General features: G+C 29.0%; 2 protein-coding genes across 2 annotated transcripts; one reads left to right on the top strand and one right to left on the bottom strand.

Annotated features, from left to right (window-relative positions):
* Positions 1-7,953: 7,953 nt before the first annotated feature.
* On the bottom strand, positions 7,954-8,931 carry LOC113370711 (follicle cell protein 3C-1-like). Its single transcript, XM_026611405.1, has 3 exons — positions 8,902-8,931; positions 8,363-8,803; positions 7,954-8,136 (listed from the first exon to the last, which is right to left on the bottom strand). The coding sequence occupies exons 2-3, from the start codon at positions 8,795-8,797 to the stop codon at positions 7,954-7,956; spliced, it is 618 nt and encodes a 205-aa protein (XP_026467190.1). The 5' UTR covers positions 8,798-8,803; positions 8,902-8,931.
* Positions 8,932-10,635: 1,704 nt separating this feature from the next.
* Positions 10,636-11,598, top strand: LOC113370642 (armadillo repeat-containing protein 7-like). The gene is made up of 3 exons (XM_026611331.1): positions 10,636-10,797; positions 11,025-11,192; positions 11,272-11,598. Exons 1-3 carry the CDS (start codon positions 10,689-10,691, stop codon positions 11,577-11,579), a joined length of 585 nt encoding a protein of 194 aa, XP_026467116.1. The 5' UTR covers positions 10,636-10,688; the 3' UTR covers positions 11,580-11,598.
* The last annotated feature ends 511 nt before the right edge of the window (positions 11,599-12,109 follow it).

Below are 12,109 nucleotides of genomic sequence, written 5' to 3'. Positions count from 1 at the left end.
CATTGTGTCACCTGAGTTGATATTATCTTGTTATATTTACATAACATTATGGTAATATCATGTCAGCAGGACCAAAATTTCAGAAAAAAACAGTACCTCTTATTAATATATTTAATAGTTAATTTGTAATTAGAGGCTTATTATGATAGACTGCAATTTAAATTTGATTAGAGTTGCTAACTTTGATGAATTTTGAATAAAGAAGAAGAACAATATCATTTTTGTTCGGAAAGTAATGATTTAACGTTTCAGAGCATTGGTAAAGTCTTTCAGTTGAAGATTTATTTCACAATCTTGCATTGGTATCTAATATTTATTGCAAATCATTTTTTGTCATAAATTTCACCAACCCACAGATCCAAATTGTTCTAGAAGCAGTCAACACGTGCAAACTAGGGTTTTCAAATTTCAAAAATCCATGGATGGATATTTAAACGTGCATAAAAACAGAAACATATTTCTATTTGTTCAATGAACTAAAAGTTAAGATATCAATCTTAATAAGTGCATATTCTAAAAATAACTATAATTTATAGTGTCTCTATTACATTAACGATCCAAATAATCGTGCTACTGATATTAACAGTAGGCGCCAAACCCAACATTTTATCAATGTTCAAGAACGATACTGCAACAGTTAGAATTTATTGGGTGATAATTATTCTTAACATAATAACGGATATATGCTTAAGTAAATTTATTAACAGATCTTCATGTAGCCCATTGTCGTGAGTGAATTTTAAATAATATGCTGGTTCTAGACAGACTTGGGAAATTATTTTTTCCCTAAAGAGGCATATTTAAATGTCAGGTAATGTTATCTTGTGAATTACTATTTTAAAAACATCATTCAAATGGAGAAACAGGCATTTACATTAAGAATCAGCACTCAACTTGATGAACGAGAGAATGGACCTTTAATAGAAAAAAACAAATGTTGCGATGCATTGAGCTTTCGAGAATGTTGTATATCCTCAAAGATAATAAGTAATTGTTACAATTTTAGATCGATTTATTATTAAACCAATTATTTCAACAAATTGGTTACCTTGTTAATCGATTAAGCAAATTTTTCCGTTTATTTCATCAACATCCTATGTAGTTTCCGTTTTGTGGAACATCCGCCGCTCAAGACATCCGCTCTGTTATTTTTATCATTCCTTAGTATTTTATGCGCTTTAAGCATTTGTCTAAAAAGGTAATTGTTTTTTAATTGAGTATTGCGTGTGATCGACAAAAAATATTAGTTCGCATAAAGATTATTGTAATAAGTGTATCACACCGTTAATTAGTTGATGAGTTGATGAATTAATTTATTACAAGTATAATTAGAGCGCTAAGGGAAAAATAGTTTATTTTTTTTAATTCGTTTTATTTAGCAATCAGAAATACATGAAGATTCCTATGAGCTAAAATGACAATATTTAAGAGCGATGTCTAAGAAGAGCTTCAATGAGATCTTCTCAGTTTAACAATTAATATGATAATATTATACTAGACCTAATCTAAGAATAAGTCTAAAGGCTATTGTCGTTTCAATCTCCTTATACCAAAAGATTGAGTAATGTCAAATATTGATGGGGTCGAATGTGAGTCTAGTTTGCGTTTGTATTTTTCCTTGAATTCTTTGAACGTTAATTGCACCGTTTTCATGTTGAGGTCGCTGTGAATGGTTTCATTTGTTACGTACCACGGAGAATTAGGAATTTGTACGTAAAGTACAAATAAGTACGTAAAATTTGTGACTGAGTTCTCTGCATTATAGCTATATTTGATTTGTAAGCACATCCGCAAAGCTCAATTCCGTAGGTCCAGATTGGTTTAATGATTGTTTAAAGTAGATGCAAAGAGATTTATATTACGTATGTCAAAAAGTTATATTTCCGCTTACACCTAGTTATTTCCAAATAAGCCCGCAGTGATTCAATATATTCCGATTTATACAAAATATTCAAATGTCGACATCCGGCCTTAACGGGGTAAACAATACAAAAAGAATTATCATAAACTAAGACACCGTGACATAAATGGGGTTAGAAAGGAAGTAGGGTTGCTGAATACACCTGTAGAATAGGGTTGCCAGATTTGGATGAGTAATTTTAAATATTCATCATTTTAAGTTGAAATGACTCGGCGGAAGTTGAAAACTACCATTTTTATGGGAAAATAGAAGGATATATATGAGATATTGAAAGTTAGTTTGAGGGGCAAATTTTTCGATAAAATAGAAATGTTATGTTACGGATCTATAATCGTATGAGTTGATCAGAAACTGTCAGAAAGCTATGTATTTGCTGTTTGATCGAGCTTTTTGCACAAAGAACTTTAACCTCCAAGGCACAAAGTCAGAATGTTAACTTTGGTTAAACTTTGTATAACATTTTTATATTTTTATATAGCTATTTGACAGTTTCTGACTACCAACTCATACGATTGTAGACCAGTAACATATCATTTCTATTTTATTCGAGAATTGGCTCCTAAATTTGCAGTTTCACTCACACACCACACAATTTAATGGTCAAAGTTACTATGATACTTCAGAACATGCCAATTTTGGTATTTTACTAATGAACTGCCTAAAAATAAACAGACAAAATAAATTTCAATTACAAAGAAATGATCCAGCTGACCATTTGCAAAAACTTATTAGAACGATTCCCAACTAATATACTCCGAATAATTTTAAATTTTCAAAATCGATTCAGGAAAACCAGGACGAAAAGTAAGATTAGATCATATGAAGAAATAGGAAAGGATTAAGAAGAAAAAATAAATAAAAAAGTAAAGTAAAAAAAAATCAATTGTTTAATATGTAAAATAGAAGAAGTTATAAAACGTTGAATGATGAAGTATATAGAAAAAGAATAATAAATATGTAAAATAGAGTACGTAAAAATTAATATGTTGATAATTTGATAGAAAAAGGATGAGAATATAATAATGTATGTGGCTAAAGCTGTTGTGACACAAGCAAATAATATAACAAAAAAGACAAAAAAATCGACTTTTTACATAAACATAAAATTAAATTGTATTTTCTGGTGAAAACTTAAATTTCTTCTTCTGAATTAGAAGTAACGTTTTATTACAAATCTTGTATGCAACTCTTTCAGTGATTCCAATTCTAACTTTGTATAGTTTTCTCTCCATCAGAACAGTGCAGTGTTAACAAGTCTCCCTTTGTATATAAAATATGTTTATTTATGACAGTAAAACGAACCATTAAATACATTTTTTCCTGTTGGAAACTAAAGGGGTGCGCGTTGAATTTAAATGAACGCGTTTTTGTAATTACGAATCACACCGTAACTCATTCAGTTTAATTCTGAGCGTGATGCAATCTTTTCCCATGCACTTGTCGATGAGTTTCATGGTAAATAACTAGATAGTTCATTCAATATGTATTTTTTTATAATAAATAAATAGCTATGTTTTTTACATGTGTACTAAAGATTCCAATCAGGTACAAATATAAATCGCGGATTTTGCAACTACGCATGAAAGATATATGCTTGCGTTAGAACATTTGAACCCTTTGAACATTTTATGGTAAACATTTTGCGACCACATTTCACTTAGCTTACAAATGAAGAATTCAGTGATGTTATTAGTATGTTTATTATTTTCATTAAAGTTTTATTCCATTATTAATATTTCATACTTCTAATTGCAATTTATAGGTGCTTACTATAAGATTTCTGATCTGAATAACTATAAACGATTATAGATTTATAACGGGAATGCACTTAACTTCTAGTAATTTACATTAATAGCACCTGATATTATCAGAATCAATTATAGTAATATTATCAGACTGATAATATTACTATAATTCAAAAATAATATGGAATAGTATTATTCCTTATGCTAGAAATCTATCAGAGTTGAAAAATTAAAAAAAAACAGATTATGAACAAATTTGAACAACTATGATTTTATCGAAAAGTTAGATATTTTTTAGATCTTATTAAGGAAAACAATTGGAAATTCCTGTAATGTATTATTTGCATAAATACGTCAATGTATCTATATCAACTAGTGCTCAAACAAGATTTATGATATTTGTAAGAACATCCATCAGATTTATATGTGGTATCCTTAATTTACAAAACAACGGATTACCGGCTACGTCAATCAAAAAACTAAAATTAACTAAAAACAATAGATTGCATATTATCACTAATGACTTTCTAGTATTGCTAATTATCATTTTAAACAGAAAAACTTCTTCAATGATAAACAGTGATCGATTGTAACAGTTTATCCGCAATATTTTCTATTAGAAAACACGGCGGACCTTAATCGTTGTTCACTAGGACGCAATGCATTGCGAATAAGTCCACAGATAACATGCACTGACTTGCAATTAGAAGATAGCTGGTAATTTGTCATCTATCCAAGTGAAACCATCAATGATTTTATAATAATCGGCCAACTATGAAACTTCATTTGGAAAAGGTGGATGCGATCATTTTACAAATTGTAATTATATGAAAAATTTTAACTTGATTCTCATTTTTCTATTTATCCACTAATGATATATATCAAAATGATATGTATCTGCATACTACTGCGCCTAAATCATTTTAATTTTACAGTTTTTTTAATTTTTAACAACGAATAAAATAGACTAACCGAATTTCTTAAACCTAATAGAAAAGTGCAAAATGAAATTCCAATTTGAAAATTCCAAATATTATACCAAAATATCTAATTAGACAAAAATTGTAGTATAAATACCATTGGAATCAGATAGGAAAAATTATAGTCACATAGTCAATAATAAAATTTATTTATATTTTTGCAAGAGTTAATAACCGAATGTCTTAAAATTACTAGAAAAGGTAACACAAAATTCCAAGTTGAAAATTCCAAATATTATACCAAAAAACCTTTCTACTATAGATAGACAAAAATTGTAGTATAAATAGCATTTGAATTATATAGGAAAAATATAACTATACAGTCAATATCACAATTTAGTTATATTTTTACAAGTAACCCATTTAAAACAGTTATTTTTGAGTTATATATAATATTAGGTTGTCAATTATCTCCCTTCCGCTTTTTTGCTCTTGGTTTATAATACAAAAAGGCGGAAGAGAGATATTTGACAACCTTATATATATAAATATATAATATATATTTAATCAATTACTGAATTAAAGTTTCTATCGATGATATGTTCTGACCATGTAAAAATGACTTTGCCAAAAGATTTTAAATAATATTGGTATATTGATCTTATAAAGAAATCGACGAGGACACATATAGGTGTCCTTTACACATAGGTAATTTTTGACAAATATAGTTCCTCCACAGATTGAAATGATGTTCCACATAGAAAATAATGGAATTAATTTCTTAGCTGCCTCCTTAATCTGGTGATTCATTATTCGATCACATAAAGTTTTGGGAAAATAAAGATAAAATGTGTGTGAATATAAGCTTATAGCACATTATCACGAAAGTTAAAAATCAACCATAACAAGGGCATTATATCCTATTAATTTTACACTTTATTTCAATAGAAAATTGCTTTATCCTATCCGTGTCCTCTCAAAGTACACATTTATTTACAATTGTTTACTAAGAATTTTAAATGACAAAAGCACCGCATGACATCTAGTAAAACCCCTATATCTTTCAATATTTACAAAGAAAACATCAATTATAGATATTCTCGAAACAAATCCCTTTCAACGCCAAAAAATACTCTAAATCTCTCCGCGATGGAGTGAACTCGAATGAACTCATACTTTCTTGGAGACAGTTTTTATGTACCTGTTTCTCGAAATTTTTTTGTGGGATACCCTCGGCGTAGGGAGTCACATGTACCTGTAGAACTCGGGTGAATGACCGTCGAGTAGTTGAGTCCAATAAGACACGCTTGTTGAGGAACGTGCGATGTCCTCTTGACGGATTTCGTGCGCTCGTTTCGTAGTTCGTGGTTTGCTGACTAGAATCAGTGCGAGACGGAACCCCCTTCGTCAATTGCTCACTTCAACTATCGTATTATTGTTGAAACTAAATGACAAACGCGAGGCATCATGAGAAAATGAAGCCAAGCAAGAACTCAAATGGGACAGGATTCAATGGCGGAAATTTATATAAAATCCGTTGCATATTGTCCTCAAATTTGTCAAACTACTTTTGAAGAAGACAACATATTTGCTCTTTAACTGAATAACCCATGGTCGTACATCCTAAAAATTAATCATACACCATGAGAAAATGATGCCAAGCAAAAACTCCAATGCGACAGGATTCAATTGCAGCAATTTATATAAAATTTATAGCATATTGCCTTCAAATTTGTCAAACTACTTTTGTAGAAGACACATTTGCTGTTTGATCGAATAACTCATAGTTGTACATTCTGAAGCTTATCCCTGTTTGATGGAATAACTCATAGTTGTACATTCTGAAGCTTATCCAGCACATGCAAAATTGTGGATTTTGGGAAATATACAAGAAATTTCGAATCAAATCTAACTGTATATAACACCTTATGGTGGTAATGAACCATTCATAAAATATTTAAAAAAAAAACTAAAGTTGAACATTTGGCTTTTCAACAAATAAACACCAAACAATATCATGGACGCGACAGGTAACTCACAATCCTCATAGAAACATTTTTATTCTCTAAAAACTTCTTCTTATTAATATTCCCTCATTTTTGAGATATAATGATTGAAGTGATATTGCCCGAAAATTACAGAATATTTGCTTCGAAATCATTTGAGTAAATTGTAAGATTTCCATTGTAGTTTCAAAAAGAGACAACATAGTCATAGATTAAAAAAATAAGATAATCGATATCAATGATGAAGAAGTGGCGCTTATTCCATTTTCGAATTAGTATTTAAATTTTCTTAAATACAGATGAAATTTTCATAATTGAGAATTCACACAAGGATACAAATAAAAATTTTACGAACTACAGCGAGGTAAAAATCCATCTTTTCCAAAATTTTATTTATAACTTATTTGAGATTAATTTAAAATTGTATTAATTCAACTACAGGTTTTTATAAATATTGAATAAACCTAATATTTAAATTTAATTAAATTTAGGTAAAATTTTCATAATGGAAATTTCTCACAAGGATACAAATACATTTTTTTACGAACTTAATCATAGAATAAAAACTCTACAAAATAAGTCATACATTAAAAAAATTATTATATAAAATAAGCGACATGTGGAACTTATTCCATTTTTCAATCTAGTATTTAAATTTTTTTGAGCGCAGACGAAATTTGTTGAAAATTCACACAGGGATAAAAATTTTGCAAACTACATCGAGGTAAAAATCCAGTTTTTCTAAAAATTGATCTAGAACTTATTTGAGATTAATTTAAAATTGTATCAAATCAGCTACAGGATTTTATAAATATTGAATAAACTTAGTATTTAAATTTAATTGATTTCAGGAGAAATTTTTGTAATGGAAATTTCACACAAAGATGCAAATAAAAATTTTATCAACTTTAAAGATTTTATAGCGAGGTAAAAATCCATTTTTCTTTTTAAATTTATATTGCATCAACTACAAGCTTTTATAAAAATTGAATAAATCCATCTTTGTTTATAGAATACTTTGAATACAAACGCACTTTTAATTATTATAATTTTTATTTATCTTTATCATAAAATATACACAATAAAATATATAATAAATAAATATTTATAAAACAATAAATAAATAAATAATATAAAAATATTCTTAAAAAATATTACTAAATAACTCTAGTATTATATACTACTTCTTAATGTAATGCTTGAGTGGTATTAAAGTGCAAATATTAAATATTGCACCTAAATATTACACAAATATTACATGGAATAAAATCTAATAAATAAACTTATGAACTTGCTTATAAGATTCTGTCAAGAATACCTTTGCCATGATGATTAAATTAAATGTTCTACGTGAGTAATTTTTAAATCAATGGGCATGTGTAAGGTTTGCCTTCTTTACAACAGTATTCACGACCGGCTGATAATTTAGTGTTTGTCCATCCTGAACCGCAATTTCGCACGAACAAGTAAGCCCTTTCCTTGTGGCAATCACGGTCCATAAGACCGCACAAAATATTGGGAGAGTTTGGTAAATGTCTTATGATCTACGAAATAAATAGGGAAAATGAAATAGTATAATTGAATTTAATTGATGAATAATAACATCTAACTATAACAATCCAAATTTGCCATCGTTTCTTCTGAATTATTTTGTAGCATCGTGTGAACGTGTTACATTTTTAACTGTGTAAAAGTATGTAGTTTGTATTAATGATAAATTTTAACTGTAAAACGCCTTAAGGAAATTATTTATGAATTATTTATACATACCGTGTCCAAACATTTGTTAGTACACTGTTTAGTTCCCAAAGGTGTGCAAGCAAAAATCCCGTCCTGTTCTTGCAATAACACTGGGTTTCCTTTCGGTTGGGCTTTGGAACCTCTCGGTATTTGACCAGACATGAAAATTCCACAATTGCATCCCAAGCTCACCTCTGGCTTAGATTCATCCTCTTCAGAAATAGCCAAAGCTTTTGGCTCGTCTTTGGCTTTTTCTTCGTTCCCAAGATCTTTAATTTCCGTTACTTCTTTATTCAATTTAGTCTTATTGCTCTCGATCGCTTTGCTGGCCTGCGCTTTTGCTTTTGATTTTGCCTGATCGACGTTTTTGCCTTTCGCTGTTATAACATTAGTTTGTACATCTGGCCTAGAGTAGGCCACTGTGCAGAGTGCAATCAAAACAATTAAGCAAAAATGGAACTTCATATTATTCTAAAATACACAAGTAGTCCCCAATAATTAACACACTTTAAATTCGCTTAAATAGTTAAATAATATTATATTAACATATTTAAAATTTTCTAACTTACCACGTTTATATCACGCCTCACCACAAAACAACTTTTTAACACTGATACTTAGAGCAACTACAATTTCTAAATATATATTAATTTTTTTGCAAGCTTGCACATTTATATTTACAAAAGTATGATTGCATTCTATTATCTTTCAAAATAAATGAAACATATGATTTTATTTCACAATTCGATATAACTAAATTAATATGGTAGTATTAATCATAAACAGGTCACGGGCAGAAAATTGAGGAAATTGGGTCATATTTTAATAATTATATTAGTAATCGATGGATTTGTTTGTAATTGTTTCAAAACATAAAATTAATGATTCACTGCTGTATAGTTGAGAAAATGAATAATATGTACTATAAATCAATTGTATATATCATAATACAATGATATTTGGAAGATTATGGGAATGTCACGATGTTGTAAAAAATAGATCTTTTAACTAAAATATGATGAAAAATTCCGATGTGCTAATTATAAGTTTTCTCGACGTTTCAAGTCATTTTTCACTTATATTTTCAATTTTAGCTAAAAATCTTGAACCAATTCTAAACTGTTCTAAAGATTAGATCAGTTATATAATCGTGCGGATTAGTTTTTGGCCAAAAACGGCCAAGCCGTTTTTTCGCAGGCAAACAATTGTTAAATTTTTGTTTACCCCTTTGATTAAACTCGCATATTGATAGGGTGAAAAGTTTTAATAAACATCCTACATATCATAAATAGTAGCTCAATTATAAAAAATCATTAAAGATTAGAATACTTAATGAACGCTTTTATAAAATACAATATATTATATATTAGGTGTTGTTCAATAATGTATAATATTTGAACTATTTATCGATAATAACTAACATGTTTGCAAATTTTTATAAAATTGAATAATCTGCAATAGTAGTATATATCATATATAAGGCCCTAAAGCAATCCTACATGCTTATAAATCACTTATAAATTAATATATTGATTTTTTATTGATTAAATGGTTAATTTACACATAATAATAAATAATAATGATAAATGGTAGTCTGCCCAAAGGCAGGTCCACCACAAATCAAATAATCCTTTTCTCTCTTCGCATTCCCATTACCAATATTCCCTCTACTTTAAACATTTTTTATGTATTTTTCTTTTAAAATTTCTGCTTTCATGCTTCCTGATCCTGTGCTTCGGCTTTTAGTTCCTTGTATTTCCTCTTCTCGTGTAAGTCATCAACCAGCTGCATTCTTCTTCCTCCCATTCCTTTCAGTCCTATTTTACCTTCAACTACGTCGTGTAGGAGGCACTCTTTTTGCAGAATGGGTCCGATTCAGTTTTCTTTTCTTTTCAGGATCGTGCTCAGTAGAGTCCTCTCTTTGATCACTCTTCTCATTGGTTATCTTAACTGCCTTCTCCATTTATCTTCTTTATCTTCTCCATTCGTCTCCAGCACCACTTTTCAATACTCTCCAGATAGTTTTCTCTGATCTCTGATCCGTACAGAGCTATTTACACATATTGGAAAATTTATGTAAGACTTAAGGCAAAATACTACTTACTTATACCTGGTTAACTTGATATATTTTCATTATTATATAATAGTTTTATTTTTCAAAAAAACCGCTCATGTATTTGAAAATTTGTTTTTGACTATCAGCGCCATCACATAAACTTTACGAGTATTATTTACAGGAGCACCAACAGTCAGGCAATAATAAATCTGAAGCTGTCATAAACATTGTTTATTCGTGTCTTTACCTCTTTATAGAAAATATATAATATATTTCTAATCTTGAAATCGAAATATTGTAATGTTTACTCGGAAAGATCTATTATTAAAGCGTACTCCGAAAGACGGTGTTGACCGCAAAATATATTTAGCATTGCTACGTGACGAATTCTATGAAAGTAAATCTCTGAGTAAGTAAATTATAATAATTTAGGAAAATTTATTTAATAAACTAAATATTAAATTTCATAGTCGCTATATTTATAATCGTTATGAAATAGCACCTCAAGTTCTTGGAATATGAAAAACCTGTTTTTATTGTTTACTTTTTGGCTCTGCTAAAGTTCTATGAATTTAATGTCCACTTAAGTTTATAATTATAAGTCCATATAATATTTTATGCATTTTTAAATTACAGGTGCCAAAGAACAAGTATTGGCAAATCTAGCAAATTTTGCATATGATCCAGTTAATTATGAATACATTCGAGAAGTTTGTATAATCGACGTATTTCTTGAAAACCTTCAAGGAAATAATAGTACTTTATCAAGATATTCTCTTGCCGGAATTTGCAACTTATGCTTAGGTAAAGTTAGAGTTATATTATTTACTATTACAAAGTGTTAATTGAAAGATTGCTCAACAAAACCTGATTATTTTTTCAGATCCTGATAATCGTGACTACATAGTTTATAATGATGGTATAGCAAAAATCGTCAAGTACTTGGTCAATTCCAATGTTGAGATGGTTGCTGATGCCATAACCACCTTGCAGTTTCTAATAACACCAGAAACCAGAGACAAAATTTGTAATACTGAAATCATTAATAAAATTCTTAAGATTCAAAGAAGTGACGACGCTCGTTTAAGAAATCTGGCAACCATATTTTTAGAAGATCATTGCCAACGAGAGCAAGTTGAAATTTGTAAAACTGTGTATGAACATTTTTTAATACAAGTAGATAAAATATAAAGTAGTGTTTAAGAATGCATCAATTTGCTAGAATGCTTCTTGCTAAAAGACTTTTCAAATTTCAATATGCCTTTATGCACACCAAGGTGTCTGTTACCAAACAAGTTTCTTTAGAAGATCTTAAAACGTTTGCTAAATTGACTGGTGATAATAACGTTGTGCATTTTAATAGAACTGCAACTTCTGAACCAATCGTTCATGGAGCTTTATTAAATGGTTTTGTATCAGGGGTAATTGGAACATTGTGTCCAGGTCATGGGAGCATGGTGATTTCACAATCATTTACATTTCCAAATAAATGTTTTGTTGATGTACCAATTGAGGTGAATGTTCAGTTAGTTGAGAATAGAAAAATTATGAAAATTAAATATTGGTGTAAACAGAATGATAAAATTGTATTTGAAGGAGAAGCTAAAGTAATAAATAAAAATTTAGATAGCTATATGGAGTTTTATTTATTTAAGGAATTATAAGAGTAATGATTTTTTTTTAGGAATTTTAGGGGACACTAAAATTCAGAATGAGAGTAT

The sequence above is a fragment of the Ctenocephalides felis genome, unplaced genomic scaffold, assembly GCF_003426905.1.
Source record: "Ctenocephalides felis isolate EL2017-DRISC unplaced genomic scaffold, ASM342690v1 CF-g0.4_SCAFFOLD_01492, whole genome shotgun sequence".
Classification (NCBI taxonomy): Eukaryota; Metazoa; Arthropoda; class Insecta; order Siphonaptera; family Pulicidae; genus Ctenocephalides; species Ctenocephalides felis.
Note: the sequence above shows the minus strand (reverse complement) of the source record. Positions and strands in the feature narration are given on the sequence as shown.